The following is a 19461-nucleotide window of genomic DNA, read 5'->3' as shown; positions in this document are numbered from 1 at the left end:
TGAAAAGATTAATAAGTGTATTGTATGAGTTTAAAAACAAGTGGGATCTAAATATCAACTTAAATAAAACTAAAATTGTAGTATACAGAAATGGGGGATATCAGTAAATATGAAAAGTGGTACTTCAAGGACAAGCAAATTAGTACTGTTGGTTCATACCTGGGATTGGTAATGTCATGTAAATGCTCTTAATATTACCACAGAAAATGTAGCTACAAAAGGAAAAAAGAAATTGATTGCCATCAAAAGATACCTAAGCAATATTTTAAAACAGACTTGTATTTTAAGATTGTTGACACCTTAATTCAACATGTACTTACATATGGGTCTGAAATCTGGGGATATGGTCAATATCAACATTTAGAAAGTGTACGTACATCTTATTGTGGGCAATACCTCGGTGTAGGTAAAAATGCTCCAACTTGTACAGTATTAGGGGATTGTGGGAGGCTACCCTCATTTTGTTACCATGTTAAGCGGTGTATGGTTTGTTAAAAATCACTAGCATAGATGTGAACATATTACCCCGAAAAGTTTACCGAATGCTACTTTCACTGGACGACAAAGGTCATGGGCCACAGAAATTAAAGAATTGCTATTTAAATACGGATTTGGTTTAATCAAGGGGTGGGGGATTCTGGTATGTTCTTGTACAAATTTTGTGAACTGGTCAAAGATACTGGAATTACAGATTGGTATATAGACGTTTGTTCTGGAGAAAAAAAACGCAGTATTATAGGCAATACAAAACAAAATTTGAGATTGAAAACTATGTGTCATTGCAACAATCAAAATTGCGCAGAGCAATAGCAAAATTAGGATGTGCGTGCCATCCCTTAAAAATAAAGAGGCAGACATAATATCCCTAGGGAGGGCCGTATTTGTCATTTGTGCCTGCAAGAAATTGACAGGGATTGAAATAGAATTTTTTCCCCTGCATGCACAGTGTGCATGTTAAATTTGAAATTTACCTGCACCAACTTGTTGTGAAATGCACCACTTTTAAAGTTTAAATAAAATTGACGGGTTCTCGATTGATGCGATCACGAAAGAATTTGCTTTTTTTTAGTTGTCTTACAATGTTGGTTGAACTTAATTTAGGCTTAGTGAATATAATGAGAAATTGTTGTGTTAATTTCTACATGCACAGTGTGCACATTAAATTTTGAGTTTACTTACACTAGCTAATAATCTATGTGCATAGTGCACCAGAGTATTTCGATCCCTGATTGATGATGAATATCATTTTTTACTAAAACGCACTGCATGGGACACAATCAGGTATCCCCAAAATTTGAATACTTTATTACAATTATTAAGCTCTTCTAACAGCCAAATCAGTATAACTCGAGTGTTTTTTATGTATGTATGTAAAGTTTGTATGTACCAGTATATAAATATTAAGATCCCCATCATATTATATAGTGGTTGTATTATCTATATTTTCATACACATTTTGTAATATAAATTTATTTCTTGTCAATAATTAATTTGTATGATTGTAATGGGCCGGAGGCCATTATACAATTAATAAAATTATTATTATTACAAGCAGTGCCTGTGAAAGTGGCAATGTCAGCTGGAGAAACTGTAGTAGAGCGCCCTCAAGTGGTGGGTGCGAGAGAGCAAAGCATCTTAGTCGAGATTGTATCTAGATGTCCCCATACATAGTTCAAAAACAAGCACAGTGACCTTGGCAACATTTTTATTATTTTTAGTAACTACTTGATATAACCTATGTTATATTAAATTCCTGTTAAAATGACATTAGTTGAATATATTTTTTTTAACCCAAATGAATATTTTATTATCCGGAAACTGAAGGTCTATACATAGATAAATGTGTCAATAAAACAAGTAGCAGTGATTTTTTTAAATAAAATTTGTCGGTGTTCATTCTTAAATATTTTTTAAAATTTAAAATGAGACATTATATATCTATAAGCATATTTTGAGTAAAAAATGTGTAAATCAGTTTTTATTTCTGGCCATTGTTGAATATTTAGTATGGTGATCCCCATTTTTTTTCCATTTTTTAATTACTGTAATAAAAAGGAATATAAAAAATGATATTTCATAAAAATAACATTACTTTGATTTTTTCATAACCAGCATCCTTGGGTGGACCTCAGATTTCCTTCATTTTTGGAAAAATATTTTTATCATCTTTGGTAAAAAATCTCATTTTCTAATTTTTCTTGGACATATTTTATCAATACTTAGTTACATTAAACAAAACAAAAAATCTGTTGCCTGTAACTCGAAGTTCGATTAACTATTATAGTTACGTTCCACAAAAACAAAAATGTATGTTGCTCGTAACTTGAAGTTCTGTTAACTGTTAGTTAAAAATAGAGCTTAGGCATGGTTTCTAAAATACGAGCATGGGCATTTTTGTAACTATGTTTTCATAACTAACAATTCAGTATCTTGAGAGTAACCAGTAGAATGGCACTCTGGAATTGTAGCTAGAAGGAAGTGGAATCAAATGGGGAAATTACCATATATCTACATGTAAATTCATATAGGCATTTGCCCAAGGTCACTGTGCCAAAAGAATCTGTCCATAAACCATACTAAACTCCATGGTGAACATACAGATTGAGCTCCTCAAATCTGTTGCCATGTGAACCAACAAAAATGATTCATGATATTATATGGAACAATATACCGGTAGTATGGAACAATTGTGACCAATTGGCTGCATTTCACAGTTTTTTGGCATACATGTAATTAGGCAACATGGCTGCTTTTAACTCAATCAATACTTATAACTTGGTCATAAGCAGCTAGCTCAAAGCAGCAGATGCTTGATGAAACATGTTTGAATTTCACGGTTTTTGTCTCGAGTGTCACCTAGTTGCTGGCTGTGATGGTAGAGGGATTCCTAGTGCACTGGATTCTTCATCTGCCAATTGTATCTGATCTGAAGTGCAATAATCCTACAAAAAAAAAAAAAAAAACAGTATTAAAGTGTACATTGTAATATTTAACACATTTCCTGCTGAAGATCCCCAATATAGATGGTATATGTAAAGGAGTATTGTAAAACCATTTAATTTCAATATTTTGATGTTTTTGATTAGATTTAATCGCTTTCATATTAAATAACCTGTGACCTATCAGAAATATAAACCTGTGCCTTCTGACTATCAGTAATATGAACCTGTGACCTCTTACCTATCAGGAATACGAACGGCTGACCTATCAGGAATATGAACCTGTGATCTACAACATTGGAATATTGTCACTGTCAGCTGAACACCAGACTGCTCAATGTCAGTTTGTCTATGTTGAGTAAACACTGTCACCAGATTTGTTTGAAGAGGAGAGAGTATTTATGTTTGTGACGTCTTATGATGCACCTACCTGTAAAAATATAACTGCCAAGTTACTTATTCTTGAATTGCCAGACTGCGATAATCTCTGCATACATTGAATTACTGGAACAGTTAGAATATCTTTTGAATAAAAACAAAACAAACCAAATCAAGTGTGCTGGGAGTAATGGTGGCATATTGAAAACTAATTCAAAATTTAAGATTAGCCTTTTAAACAAGAAGCTTGGCGACTAATATTGGTCTGCTTTGAAATGCACAACATGAAAATAATTTTATCCACAGTAAATTTATACTAAATTTGATTGGACATCTGTGGTTTTCAGTCTAATTTATTCTAGAGCATATGTACCACAAGTTAAATTTAGAAACTGGTTAACAATCAATAGGCATGGTTTTCAAGATTGAATTAATCACATCAAAAATCTAATTATTATGCAAATTTGGTAATTATTATCAACTTATTTCAACCCAAAACTAAGTAGGTTGTCACATTGTCTCAGAGCATTTATATACCAAGCTTCATTGAAATAAGATGTCCTTGAGATCTCAGTAGAGAAGCTGAAAATTACCTAATTATTATAATAAGTAGGTAATTAATATACAGTGATTTTAACTCAAAATAGGTCTGTGCATTGTCGTGTCCTCGAAAATTGATTTATCAATTAATTATTTAGCAAGTTATGTAATTAATATGCACAGAATTGTACCCAAAACTAATCAGGTCTGCTTATTTTCTTCAAATATCTGTGAAAAAGACGCACAGGGTTACTGCAAGGACATTGTGTGCTTTGCATATGGGAGTCAAAATGAAAAGATGTTTCATTAATAAGAAAGCTAGTAGGGAACAAACCAAGACTTTTAGCGGTGAGCTGACAGATGTCTTTAATCTTTTCAATTTACTATACAATTGCTTTAGATGATGATGAATTGTTGATGTGCTCAATTTGTGCAAATATCAGGAAATAAACATTAAACAAACACAAGAAATTTCTGAGTTTTGATAATTTTGTATCTAATAGTTTAAATTCCATAAAGATTTTGATGCATATTCTAGTATATCATTACGGTAAATATTTTACATATTGTAATAGTCACTGAAGCTTTAGGAATGATCTCCAAGTGCAACTTAATGTATTAATGTAAACGTTTCTCAGCTGAAGGAGTGTGTTGGTGTTATTGTTAAAGTGATTAAGTACTGCAAGCTACACATATGATTTATAGTCTATTTTATATCTCTTTTTATGACCTGTGTTTATATCTGTATGTAGATTAGTACACCATGGGTGTTACAGTGAAACACCACAGCTATGAGTCGTGATAGGTAAAAGAGACGTGCATTGAACATCTGTCGAATAAATTAAACAATTTGATTTTAAAATTGAAGTTTTTTGTTTTTTATAATTCAGTGTTGATCTTACAGAGGAATATAGTGTTGAGATATCTTTACATCAAAATTAACCAACATCAAATGCGTATAGCACATTATGTATTGAGCTTGGAAATTCACAAACAAATACTTCTGAGTTTGTATGAAGCTATGACTATTGTTTATCCTGTTCAATTTCACGCAAACAACTATGTAGTTCAAACCAAGGGTAGTCCATAGATAACGCAACTTTCATTACCATGCATGATGACATGTAATATAAACAATTCAAATATTCATATTTCCGTTCATTGCCAATCAAGTTGACTTGGGCATTCAAATGGTCAAACCACAGGTGTATAAAACAAAAGATGGTAACCAGATTTCAGTATTGTCACAATGATGTTTCTCATCCGGTCAAGTGCTAATCTTAAAGTTGATGAGAAGGCATGTTTTATAAATAGACATGCAAGGTTTATTCAAGTGTAAATCCAAACTCTTAGTGATTTGTCCTTTTGAGGTAAACAACATGACAAAAACAACTTAAGTTTATCCACAATCCCTCTATCGTAAATGAACTGTTGTTTATCAGATAATTATATTTTAGTCACCATACCTGCTTTTGTTGATGGAGTGATTAACCACATTAGGGTGGTGACAGCGGATATGATAATCTCTGCACTTGAACTGACAGGAAAAAGTGAAACACCATTAGATTCTCCTGTAGCATATCTGTGACAATGTCATCATAGTACATCACATAATAATTTGTTTATTGAAGGATGGATAGTGAAGGTGTTTTTATTCAACTGATGATAAAAGTTTTTAAATTTGATACAAATGTGACACTTGCATAGATACCCTAGGCAAATTGACAAATGGTCAAAACACACCTAGGCACATTGATAAATGGTCAAAACACACCTAGGCACATGGACAAATGGTCAAAACACACCTAGGCACATTGACAAATGGTCAAAACACACCTAGGCACATGGACAAATGGTCAAAACACACCTAGGCACATGGACAAATGGTCAAAACACACCTAGGCACATTGACAAATGGTCAAAACACACCTAGGCACATGGACAAATGGTCAAAACACACCTAGGCACATTGACAAATGGTCAAAACACACCTAGGCACATTGACAAATGGTCAAAACACACCTAGGCACATTGACAAATGGTCAAAACACACCTAGGCACATTGACAAATGGTCAAAACACACCAAGGCACATTGACAAATGGTCAAAACACACCTAGGCACATTGACAATTGGTCAAAACACACCTAGGCACATGGACAAATGGTCAAAACACACCTAGGCACATTGACAAATGGTCAAAACACACCTAGGCACATGGACAAATGGTCAAAACACACCTAGGCACATTGATAAATGGTCAAAACACACCTAGGTACATGGACAAATGGTCAAAACACACCTAGGCACATGGACAAATGGTCAAAACACACCTAGGCACATGGACAAATAATCAAAACACACCTAGGCACATTGAAAAATGGTCAAAACACACCTAGGCACATCGACAAATGGTCAAAACACATCTAGACAAATATCTAATCTAATTATTGTTAGGACGTTATTAAATATTAGTTACCGTGACAATGAGTCAATAATAAGCTTCACACCATTGTTAGCGATAATATATTCTTTATTCTGTTTATCTGTACAAAAAATAAAAATAAAACGTGAATAAATAATACAAATTTCTGTAGAAAAGACTGGGTACAACTCATCAATTGTGGGTCAACTTACCTAAAACTAAATTACACAAGCCGCCTATAGAAAACTCCACAAATGATTCTTTTGGTTCTTCAAGCATATCTGTAATTAATCAAAACATGAGGAAATTCATTTAGGTTTCATCTGTGTCACACGCAACGTAATATTACCGTGATTGGTATAGTACAGGTGTGATGGTTCAAATACCAAAATGGCAACAGTAACAGAAAGACTTCCCTGGCGGCGATGATAAAATACGAACACGGAGCCAACAGATGAGGTTTCAACTGGTACTGGTATTATTATACTCTGCAAACATCAAGTACAATAACACGGTAAAACTCCACTACTCCAATAACTGGATACTTAAACTCCAATACAATTCAACGAGATCTCCGATCTGATCTCAGTGCTGAACAACTCCCCTATATATACCCACATCAGCATACATAATGAGTCTGAAATTTACTATAAATTTCTAGAATGTTCCATTACCTTCTATTGCCTCCTACAGTGTTCTATTACCTATTCAACCAGTTTCTAAAAAAAATCTAGAATATTTCACCCAGACACAGTACGGTTCTAGAACATTCTCAGTGACACGGAAGTGGTAAATAAGTCGTATGCAACAATCTGTCTATCTGAACATGCTTCAGTGGTTTCCCAGAAAAAGCATTATTTGCATAACACTAGAATATGTTAATCACTATTGTATTTATTGTTCACATACTTGAGCTCTTTTGTCTCTATAAATCCGAAATTATTGAGTATGTGATGCATGCATGAATAGCTCAAGGTATTTCAAAATTTGATGTCCAGATATTTTTCTCTAAGCTTTTTGTATACCACGTATTTGTTATTGTTAGATATGGGACAATGCGAAAACCCATAAAAGTAGCTCAATTCAGGACACCATGTTACGTAGCATGCAGCATACTGTTCCATTGCAGACTTTCCAGGAGCTCAGCTCATAATACATGTAATATAGCAAAATCTGTTAAAAACTTACCGAGAAATAAATCGATAACATTGAGTTGCCGTATGTAATCATAATTAATCGGATCATATGCAAAGTTTGCCAAGTTGGCAAGGACTTGTTCTTTATCATCTAAAGAAAAGAATGGAATGGAATAGGCATGATCACTTGGGTAAAGTTTCATAGTTTGGGGGAACTGGACTCGATAAGTGGTCTGGGGGACTGGACTCAAGAAGTGGTCTGGGGGAACTGAACTCAATAAGTGGTCTGGGAGAACTGGACTCGATTAGTGGTCTGGGGTAACTGGACTACCTGTAGATAAGCGGTCGGAGGGAACTGGACTCGATTAGTGGTCCGGGGTAACTGGACTCAATAAGCGGTCTACCGAAACTGGACTACCGGTAGATATGCAGTCTGGGGTGAACTGGACTAGATAAGTGGTCTGGGGGAGCTGGACTCGATCAGTGATGTCGGGGAACTGGGCTTGATTAGCCGTCAGGGAACAGGACTCAATTACCGGTAGTTGTTACACTATTTTTTACCTTCCTTCCATAACTTATTATTATATAACGGGTATTCCAATTTACGTGCGATTGTTGTATTTATGGGCAATAAATTTAAGACTAAAGTTTTGAGGAACCAATCCTGTTTCTCTAGTTAAGATCACTGTGGCAAAAAAGAGAGATGGTCGGATAAGAAGGATTAAAAGGCGGCAGTCGTCGTGCCGCGTCCTGTTCGATATGGGACTCATAGCGACGTATACAACGCGTGTAAAATACATTGTTTATTTACATGAAATTCGAACACGCGCTGCGCGACGACCACCGCGCTTTAACCATGGAGGTATTATAGTACTTAAACACAATCCTATCCTACTTCTATATGCTTTTAAAACACAAAAACAACATAATTGTCACCTTCATTTTTCGACTTCTGAAATTCGATGACGAGTTGTTGTAAAAACTGAAACCGACCTACACCGTGTGACCCTGTCCTTTTCTCTAAATGTTCCCGTGAAGCATACATCACACAGAACGACGGCGGATTGCGCCAACGTGCAACATGCGATAAAATACGTGTGTTGTGTACGTTATGTCTTACTTCCGTTACGAGTGACATAGATACGTAATTTCAAGTTTTGGATTCTAGCGCCATCTGGTGATCGGAATCCGTCATTTTCGTGGATTGTCGACAACTTCAACTACCTAAGTAGTAACATTTGTAGTTTGGATTTATCCACAGATGCGCGTTGGTCGCTCGTATTTCAGTGCCGTATACAGGTAATGCAGAGAATAGAAAGTGCTCCCGTGGGTGAGACCACGGTTGAGGACCACCCCAAAAAATTTTCCGAAGGTCTCCGAAGATTTCCGAATGTGAATCTGCGGGAGGAATCCCTCGATGCGAATTTCCAGTTCCCCAGCAAAATGGCGACCACGGAAGTACCTCGAGTAAAGATAGGACATTACATTCTCGGGGAGACGCTTGGAGTTGGCACATTTGGAAAAGTGAAAAGTAAGTCCACTTATTGTTTATTATTCTGTGAATACTCGGAATTTTACAACGTAATTCTCTCAGATATTAATGATATTGGTCTTAGAAATGTCACTTGTATGTATGTCGCAGTACTCCGAGGTCAATCACCCAGTGACCCCTATGTTGTTTTGTGACAATCTGTCTACCTACACAGTCCAAAGTAACAATTTAGATCACTTATCACATTACACCCTTCATATAGCGATACATGAGAAATGACAAAAGTACACGCACCAATCACGATTGCCTTGGGTTACGGGCTATTTCGTCACCTGACCTTTAAACTTCATTACAGGAACGCGTGATTGATCCCTGAACCAATCACTTCGGCAAACGATGATGACTTGCACAAGATTGTTAAAAAAATAATTATGAACTAATATCTCAGATAATAAACCTGATTGCATCTTTGTTTATATTATACAACCAGCTCAGTGCATATTAACATTGGTAACTAGTGATGATGTCTCTGACCATAGAGGTGCACGTTTAGAGCATCTAGTTTATTTGTACCCCTGGCCACCGTCCCTCATCACCGGTGTTGAGGGACGGTGCCCTGGCTGACATCTCGACCCAAAATTGTCTCCACCTAAGTCACCTTGACCCAAATTGGACAACCTGACCCAAATATTCTGGACACCTCAACCTCCTCCTCGTTCAACGTAAATGCCCAAGATGAAGATTGTTTTTTGTCCTAAAAATATTTAATGGAAGTTTATTGTTAGATTAATTTAGATACAATCAGAAATTCAAAATTATGCAACTGAGAGCTTTGTTGATCCATACATAAGCTTGTACTGACACAGGTTCAAACAGTTATCCAATCAAAATACATGAATTCATGCATCGGATCACGTATGGCATCCATATATTAGCAATGAACTTTCAACCTTTCAATTAACAAAATGGTGTCAATGTCATTCAAGCTGAGAGTGAAACTTTATTATCAATAAACAATAGACAGATTTGTTGTTTATACTTCAAGAACAATAGTATCCCAAGATTCCATAGTGCAATCCCGGGAATTGAATAGCTGTGCTTAATATTTTTAAGTTAATTTTTTTCTTTGTAGCTTAAATTACGCTGTAATATACACTATTTATCACATGCTCATGGTGCAATCATGTCTGTCTTAATATTTAGCTGAAATTTTGCTACTACCGTACTCGACCGCGTTAGCGCCCAGGGGCTCAACTCAGAAAATCACAATTTTTTAGGGGTGGGTCCTTACCCGAGCACCCCCCTCGTAAAAGAAATCTAATCAAAATTTTGATTCATCAAGTGACAGATTACGTCTTTGAGGGAAAATCAAACTACGAAATTAGTTGCGTCGTCATTGATTTTCACAATGAAGAAACAGAAATGATCACAAAAAATATGCACATTTTATTATAATATTAATTATGTACCACCAGAATTTATGAAATTAAAAACATTTGAGTCTGTTGGAACACAGTCAAAGTCAAATTGTTGCATTTTGAAGGGGTGGGCGTTTTATCGAATGTGATCCCAAATATAAAAATTGCACAACTCTGGGGGGTAGGCGCTTGCCTGGGCATGGGCGCTAACGCGGTCGAGTACGGTAATATGGTATGAAAACGAAAAATAAACATTGTACGACAGTAGCTTTTTTGTTATAGCCAGACTGGGTGACTACAATTATTACAACTCATATAATAAGATGCTGACTAAAACAAAACAAAAATATCGCTTTGAAGGGTACTATTTCTGCCTTTTACCAAAAACCATTCAGCAGCCATTTAAATACAAACACATGTTCACCAACATGCTTAGTTGCCAAGCCTTATTAGTATTCATTAGCATATACTGTAAAACATGTTGAAAAGCGGCATGCAATTTTAGCGAATTGTGGTAAAATGACATAATAGCAAAATGTTGATTTAGCCAATCTCTCTTGTCATTGCTGATTTCTTTGTTTGGCGGCCATTTTGAACTGATAATTAAGTCATTAGCGACATCTTGAATTAGCGAATCAGTTCTCTCGCTAAATTTGCGAAAAAGACATGCTCGCGAAAAAGACACGTTTTACAGTAAGTTGTAATTGTAGTTTAGTAAAAATTAAAATTTTTCACTCTTACAAATTTGACACTTGTAGTTGGTCATGTTATAAATAAGGTTATCAACTGATATCACTTATTTAGAGCTAGAGTTATTAATTTACTTGGTGTCATGGGTTGTATTTTTCACTCGCCTTCGGTTCATGGATAATACTAGTAGTACATTCTCTTTCAGTTCATGGAAAGTAAATGCTTTATTGAAACATATACTTAACCTGAGGAACTTACTTACTAACCCATGACGTCTCTCTTATCAATCAGCTCTATGAACAAGTGATCCATGTATTAGGTGACAACCTGTAGTATTCCCTGGAATGTGCATTAGTTCTGTGTGATTTTTTACTTACTCAACTCCCTTCAGATACCATTAGACACAGTCATAGCAAGGCACTTTTTCAAAATCAGGACAATTCACCAGATTGGAACATGAATGTACATGTAGGTCTTGATCAGGAGACAATTACTTGATACAAAGACATTTTTTAATAACCAAATAAAGCATAATTTATGATGACTGCACATTCACAACAGCCCAATAGTAAACTGTACATTAATTTTTTATATTTGAAAAAATCCTTTTTTTTTTTTTTGCATACAGGGAAACAGTCTGATTGGGAGAAATTTTCTCCTGATATTTTAACCTAATTTGTTCACAACTATTATTTGGAGGTTTATGAAAAGCACTATACTGGATACTAATTTGGAGAATGTCTTCTTATTTAGAGATTATCTCTATTTGTGGGTAACCACATAACATTTAACATTTAGGACCTATGTTTTTTAAAGGTGAAGCCTAAGATGAAGTTTTTTACTGTCAACTCAAGTACTACATTTGCCCTATTAGAAGCGCTACATCTCTAACTAGGACTAGTAGGTAGAACATATCAACCAAAACTACATTTGATTTATACATGCATACTGTATCATAAAATTATGTCTCATTTTGACCATAGCCTCTGTAATGACCCATGTAATGTACATGATGAATGCGTTTCAATGTGAAGAGATGAAACGTGTTGATGCACATTTGTTTTCTTGTTTGTTCACAACAATGTGCATTGTTTACCACTGGCAGTAGACCTGTACCCATTGTCCTTTAAAAAGTCTTTGAATTTTACAGATCAGGAATAGACTTTAAGGATTTACAGTACAATTGAATACAAATACAAAACAGAGTACAGACAACCCAGACAATAGAGATGATTCTGCAACCAGATGACTAGACATGTACTGTAGAATACTTTATTTTCGCTTGGAATTTATTTTCGCTATTTTCGCTGAAGGGATGATTCCGTGAAAATAAAATCCAGCGAATATATTTTTTTTTCCTATATTTCACATTAAACTCATCAAAAATCAGTGAAAATAAATTCCATACAAAATGCCCAAAAAGTCTTTTCAGCAAAAATTAATTCCAGCGAAAATAAAGTATTCCACAGTATTTGGCCTTTGAGCACCATAATTTTTCGTGTCAAAATATGATGCTATTTTGCATGTTTTTAAGTATTTTTCTATATTTTTTTGGAAATTTTTTTAACCAAATGGATATAATTTCCAAATGGCTTCAAGTCTTGATTACAATTTTTGGAAAAAATTTATGTAGATTTAAAATTTGTGGATGGTGACAAAAAATTACTTTGGTGCTCAATAGGTGAGTGCCGCATTAGTCACCAAATGTGTGTGAGCATTTTAGTCATGACATGCCCTCTTGGTCATAATCGAAAAAAAAAAAATTCAGAAAGCTCTTTGTAGTGTGTTGAGAAATGGAGGCCTGGATCACTATGTAAATACTCCTTATCAGTAGACTAAACCTATATTCTGTTCATATGTTGAAGTTGTTTATTTTTAGTCCCCGTTCGGACGCAGTTATGTTTTGACCTCTGTGCGTGTGTCCGGACCTGTATCTTAGAAATGTCTGGACCAATCAAAATCAAACTTCACACATACATCATACATGATATTATACATATGCACGTCAATTTGTTTCACAATCTGATTCAAGATGGCCGAATGGCGGCCATTTTTGTGCTAAAAAATCCTAAAAATCAAGCATTTCTCGGCCGTTTACAGATGGATTTTGTTCAAACTTGGTATATACATTAGACATTATGGGACCTTGATGCAAATAATTTTGTTTTTCAGATAAGATTAAAAATGGCCGACTGGTGGCCATTTTGTTTTAATGAATGTGGTTCTCGTGCCATATCTCTGACTTGCTTTTACTAATTATGTTCGAATTTTAAATACATCATGTCATAGATAGACAGATATATTGGTTTGACGATCCTATTCAAAATGGCCAAATGGTGGCCATTTTTGTGCTAAAAAATCATCAAATATCAAGCATTTATGGATGGATTTCGTTCAAACTTGGTACATATATTAATCATTACAGGTTCCTGGTGCACATCATTTATTTTTCAGATTGGATTCAAAATGGCTGTCTGGTGGCCATTTTGTTTTAATGAATGGGCTTCTAGACCCATATCTCCGACTTGTTTTGACTGATTATATTCAAATTTTAAATATTCATTATACATCATATCATATATAAACATGTATTCAAAATGGCTGATTTTGAATGCTGTTCCAGAGCAATATCTCTCAATATGAACACATACTTTTTTGACGATCAGATACAAATGTCAATAATTTTAATGTTAAAAAATCATATTCCTGACATGGTTATATTCTAGCTATATTACTATAAACAAAACTATATATCTTAAATTTTATAACTAACGAGGACTGTGCCATGCATGGCTTGTTATTTAGATAACTGAACCTTTGTAGACGTTAAATCATATGATGCTTTGCTATGCAGACAATATAATTCTCTTGTGCCTCATATCCCAATTCCATCAATTAGTTTATTTACTGCTTTTTTTTTTGACAGTTGGTGAGCACCAGATTACTGGACATAAAGTGGCTGTCAAGATACTGAACCGACAGAAAATTAAAAGTTTAGATGTTGTTGGAAAAATTAGGAGAGAAATTCAAAACCTGAAGTTATTCAGGCACCCTCACATAATCAAATTGTAAGTACTGCCTGGTTGAATCAATGAGATTATTACCCCTGTATTACAGGAATTGTATATCTAGATTTACGTGTGTTTTTAAAAGGAGCACCTGTTTGTCAGTCTGTGTTTATGTGTGTGTCTGTGTGTCTGTGTCTGTGTGTCTGTGTCTGTGGTAGTGTGTTTGGGTAATTAGCCATTTTAATCCATATCACATGTACCATATGCACATCATTTTATTTGCCAGTTGCGATGTCGTCAGTTTGTCTATTTATTTAAAAAAAAATCTTTTAATAAGGCACTGAACATATAATTATATTTTGAAATCACTGGATTGTTGGTAAAAAATTAACATTATATTTTTTTGATGGTTCAATTATTATAATTATATTTTGACATTATTGAATTGTTGATAAAAAAATAATAATTATATTTTTTTGAATGGTTGATTTATTAGACTGTGTTTTAGTCATGATTGTGAAATGTGTGTCAATAGAAGTAATTTTAAAACATGAAAACAGAACAATAGAAAGACTATGAGTTTATAGTTTCTTTCCTTGTCGATAACAAATATGGTGCTTTTATAAGTGATTTTCCGTTCAACTACGATATCTCACGTATTGCGCGAAAGACATGCTGGTCATATGTATGCCACAAAAATCGAAAGATTTGATTTTGAAATCGAAATTGTTTCAGAGCTCAAAGGCGAAAAGCTGATCTTTGAAAGAAATATTGCGTTTAGATACCCTCACTTCATCGAAATTGACCATCATCAAATGTATACAGCACATTATTAAGCGTGTAAATATTCCCCAAAATACGTTCGCATTTGTCGAATCCCACGCAATGTTTGACACCTCTACGATGCTATGACCTGTGTTTGTCCTGTTTTTACGTTCGATTTCACGCATAACGCAGAATCTCACAGTGAACAGAAAATGGTCTATTGAATAAAGGGAAATGATGACATATAACTGAAATTAGATGGTTCAACTAATAGCGTATGACTATTGTTTTTCCAGATACCAAGTTATCAGTACACCTACTGATATATTTATGGTGATGGAGTATGTGTCTGGAGGGGAACTCTTTGACTATATTGTGAAACATGGAAAGGTAAGAATAATTGATGATGCCGATAAAATGAAGGTATACAGATGAAGATTTCATGAGAACCGAAGAAGAGTCTAATGAATAAGCCATTTTTTGAACCTGAGATCCTGTGTTATGCTTGAAATCGGACATAATAACAGGACAAACAAAAGTCATAGTAGCATCAAAAGTATTTTTTGTGTATTTACATGTGTAATAATGTGCTATACACTTTTGATGATGTTCAATTTCTATGAAGTAATGGTATCTCAATTCTATGTTCTTATCTGAATGATAGGTATTTTGACATTGAACTATAAAAAAACAACAAAGAAATTCAAGTTCAAAATCCAATCATTTGATTTTTTGTGGCAGATACAGGTAGCACATACTGAAAATCATTTATAGCAAAATACTCACAAAATCACCCGACAAACATTCATAACTGTCAAATGTTCAACAATTTTTTTCACAAATAAAACCAGCCTATAAGTAGCCAATAAGAAATAATGTTCATTTGGTCAAAAATTATCGACAAATTATCAAAAAAATGGACAATACGTGAAACACAAATTTGGTGGGATATGGCATTCTCATACAACTTGAGTCTGAAGTGTTGTATGCTTCTGATTTGTCTCGGTACTCAATTCATTTCACGGTTGTCTAGGCGACAGTCTCTATATTATCGATTACAACATCGTAGTACTAGTAAAGTAGCTCTGATTTTCTTACGTAACACTTAAGATTAAGCCACACTGAATAATTTCTTTGTTTGATGTTAGTGCAAGGATTGAAATTCATGAAAGCCATGAAAGTAAACGCCTCAATGCTGTACCTGACTGCCTTGGTGCCCTTAAATTTTCACTCTACAATTTCATGTTTTATCTCAAAAATGGGTGTCTCACAAAGTGTACAAATTTATACTTATAATTTGTTTCCACCCTATTTCTATGTAACTTTAATAGTAAGATGATTGGTTTGTTGCCATACCTGCACCTGATCGCTTTTTATGAAGTCACATAGGACATTATTAACTCACTACACCTTATATTTGTTGCGTTAGAAACCGTATTGTATGTCACAGATCTTGAATTCAATTTGCAAGTATCTCCCAGCATAGTCTGCTAAATTTGAATATTTTAAACTATTATGAATAAGTTTGTTTTATAAAACTGCCTCTTTTCTTGGCTCAGCTACTAAAATTGATGTTAAACATGGAATTTATTTAGTCATGTCTTCACTTGATGTCTCAGCTGTTGCTTAGTGAAGCATGCAGCATTGTGGCTCTTAGTATGTTGAGTAACTATTCTGTGTATTTACTGGCAACAGAACTGCTATATAATAGACAACTTCAAACAAGTATCTTGATTCATAGTCAACACAGGCAACAGGTTTTGTAGTTTATTTTCCATTTATGTTGATTGGTTGATTACGGTAGCTTACTTTTGTTTCCTTAAAACTGTCCATTCAAGTATATTACAACAAAAATATAAAATTTGTGCAGTTATTCACACCGATATAATTTTCCATTCAGTTTATGTACAATGCCCCATGGGGGAAACCCCCCCCCCCCCAAATGGTTGTGTAATAGATAGCCAAATTTATATTTTGCACTACTGAGGATGTTACTGTACATATATGCAATGCATTATGGGAGAGACATTTCCAATGTATCTAACGGAAATCTATTATCATAATGGAAACTGTCAAAATTATGTTTTTATTTTTAAACAATAATGGGATCAATATCTATATGACGTTTTCATCTCTTGTCATTGATTGACCAAGGAATAATAAAACATTTATTTTTATTACTGCAGGCTATCAACGTAAATGTCTTAAAAATTGAAAACATACATGTAAAGTAGATAAAATCAATACAATATAGTAATAATGTTATATGGATATGTCAGCTAATCTCCCTTTCCGTAATTTGAAAACATAAAAGATGAACTTAGATTTATCAACATTGTACTATCGTGACTAGCTAAAAGAATTTATACAAATTAAGGACGAGGCAATATATTAATTCTAAGCTCAGTAATAATTGTTCTCGATTGCGTTGAGATTACATAGAGTACACTTAATCTCAACATAAAAAGTCAATATTGATCATTCTCCATGGCATTTTAAACCCTTGTATCTCAAAATATCCGTGACCCCAATTTTTGTTATAATTTTCTGTACAATAATGGCATGAATCCATGATAAAAAAAGTATGACGAATAATCTTCAATTCAGCCTGAACCTTCTTAACCTGTTCAGTGCAAAAGTCAACTTTCATATCTTTTTACAAATTGAGACCTGCATAATTTTTTTCATATTTTTTCGAAAAGACCTGTAGCCAGAAATTATCAACAAAATTACCCAAAAATACCTAAAAATAAAAAAAAAAATAAAAATAAAAATGTTGGTATCCAAAGAGTTAAAATTCAAAAAACTCAAGTATTGGCGTTGATTTTCCTTAGTATCAAGCTGTCTGAGACAATTATGTATTTTAAAACCGTAGATGAATTAATGAATTTAAAATAAAGAGTGAAATTTTCAGGAACTTTACTATGTATCATATTCTACTGTAATTACTAAGCATGTCATTGGCCGCCGTGCAATATCACTTGTGACTGGCTTAATATATTTTTAGTCCCCGTTCGGACGAAGTCAGGAAAACGGGGACTTATAATTCAGTCTCCGTGTGTCCGTCCGTCCGTCCGTTCGTCCGTCCGTCCGTCCGTCCGGAGTCATATCTCAGAATCCCTTGGACCGATTCCGTTTATTCTTTGCATGTGCCCAGTACTTTATGTGGGACATATGCACATGTAGTGGTTTAGCGATTCGATTCAAAATGGCCGACTGGCAGCCATCTTGTTTTTTGAAAATGTTGTATTTTGGACATGCTTTGTCAGTTTTCATTCAAATTTAGTACATAGATTATACATGTTAGGATACATGTCCCTGACCGTCCGTGAGTTCCTGAGTCTGTCCGTCCGACCGTCCGTCTGTCCGTGCGTGCGTCAGTCTATCCAACGTCATATTTCAGAATCCTGTGGACCGATTCCGTTCATTCTTTGCATGTACCTAGTACCTTATGTGGGACATATTCACATGCAGTGGTTTAGCGATTCGATTCAAAATGGCCGACTGGCAGCCATCTTGTTTTTTGAAAATGTTGTATTTTGGACATGCTTTGTCAGTTGTCATTCAAACTTGGTACATAGATTATACATGTTAGGATACATGTCCGTGATGATTTATTTTGCAATTGGATCAAAGATGGTTGACTGGCAGGTATCTTGGACGTGCTCTGTCAGTTTTCATTCAAATTTGGCACATACATGTACTTTATACATGTTAGGATGCATGTCCATGACAATTTGTTTCAAAATCTGGTCAAGGATGGCCGATTGACAGCCATCTGACTTTTTGGCCTTACTACTATATTTCCACAATTTATGTACCATTTTCATTCGTATTTGGCACATACATCATACATATCAGTGTGCTTCATAATCAGATCCAAGATGGCTGAATAACGGCTGTTTTTATTTTGGCCATATTACTATGACAAGAAACACGTGTTTTGGTGTAAATAAACAATCTGTTGTATACGCCACTTGGAACTCAAGTTTCAAGGACACACTCGCGACAACCCCTCCGCTTTAATATGACGAGCACAAAGAGAACTTAACGTGGACTGTGTCATTTTCAATGACTTGTTTAAAATAAACACTCAAGTAATTTTTACTATGAAGATGGGGTATGGTAAGCCGCTTCCGATAATCAGGACTTGAGACCGTGATTGTGAAGTGCTAACATTACCGGTAGTGGCTGTCATGGGATTAAATTTAAACCTGTGGTTTTGTCTGCTGTTGTATTTCTCCACTATTATTCTGACATGCTCTATTATTACCGGTAGTGCTTGCACAAATTTGAGTAGCCAAAGGGTGAAAATAAGTCAAATTGTAAAGATCCTTTATGTGTACTGTAAAACCATTTATTTTCACTGACTTTAAATTTCATTATTTTGATGTTAATTTCACAAATTTGTCAAGGAAACAATGAGTTTTATTGTTATTTTACATGTTCATGTAGATATAATTTAGCAGATTTTACTTATCAGCGAAATTAAAACCCAGTGAAAAATTAGTGCGTCAACAGTACCTAGTGATGCAGTCTAATAAAATCATAGATTTTGATGATTGATTATTTTGGATAATCTAAGGAGTCTTAATGGGAAATATGAATTAATATTTCTTAAATGGTGAAAATGATTATTTACTCGCTGACAATAGATATGAATAATGGTAG

At 34.5% G+C, this 19461-nt stretch overlaps 2 protein-coding genes across 2 annotated transcripts in view; one reads left to right on the top strand and one right to left on the bottom strand.

The window, feature by feature from the left end:
• Nucleotides 1-1780: 1780 nt before the first annotated feature.
• LOC100378504 (armadillo repeat-containing protein 7-like) lies at nucleotides 1781-8619 on the bottom strand. The gene is made up of 7 exons (XM_002731310.3): nucleotides 8354-8619; nucleotides 7470-7568; nucleotides 6494-6562; nucleotides 6336-6402; nucleotides 5324-5394; nucleotides 3370-3461; nucleotides 1781-2942 (listed from the first exon to the last, which is right to left on the bottom strand). The coding sequence occupies exons 1-7, from the start codon at nucleotides 8553-8555 to the stop codon at nucleotides 2853-2855; spliced, it is 690 nt and encodes a 229-aa protein (XP_002731356.2). The 5' UTR covers nucleotides 8556-8619; the 3' UTR covers nucleotides 1781-2852.
• A 236-nt stretch (nucleotides 8620-8855) lies between these two features.
• Prkaa2 (5'-AMP-activated protein kinase catalytic subunit alpha-2) overlaps nucleotides 8856-19461 on the top strand; it is a 42517-nt gene continuing 31911 nt past the window's right edge. Inside the window, 3 exon segments of the mRNA NM_001168029.1 lie at nucleotides 8856-8948; nucleotides 13944-14085; nucleotides 15087-15180. Of these exon segments, the coding sequence (NP_001161501.1) occupies nucleotides 8861-8948; nucleotides 13944-14085; nucleotides 15087-15180 (324 nt within the window). The 5' untranslated portion in view covers nucleotides 8856-8860.

The sequence above is a fragment of the Saccoglossus kowalevskii genome, chromosome 9, assembly GCF_978046115.1.
Source record: "Saccoglossus kowalevskii chromosome 9, keSacKowa6.1, whole genome shotgun sequence".
Taxonomy (NCBI): Eukaryota; Metazoa; Hemichordata; class Enteropneusta; family Harrimaniidae; genus Saccoglossus; species Saccoglossus kowalevskii.
The sequence above is the reverse complement of the archived record's forward strand: the minus strand, read 5'-3'. Positions and strand labels throughout refer to the sequence as shown.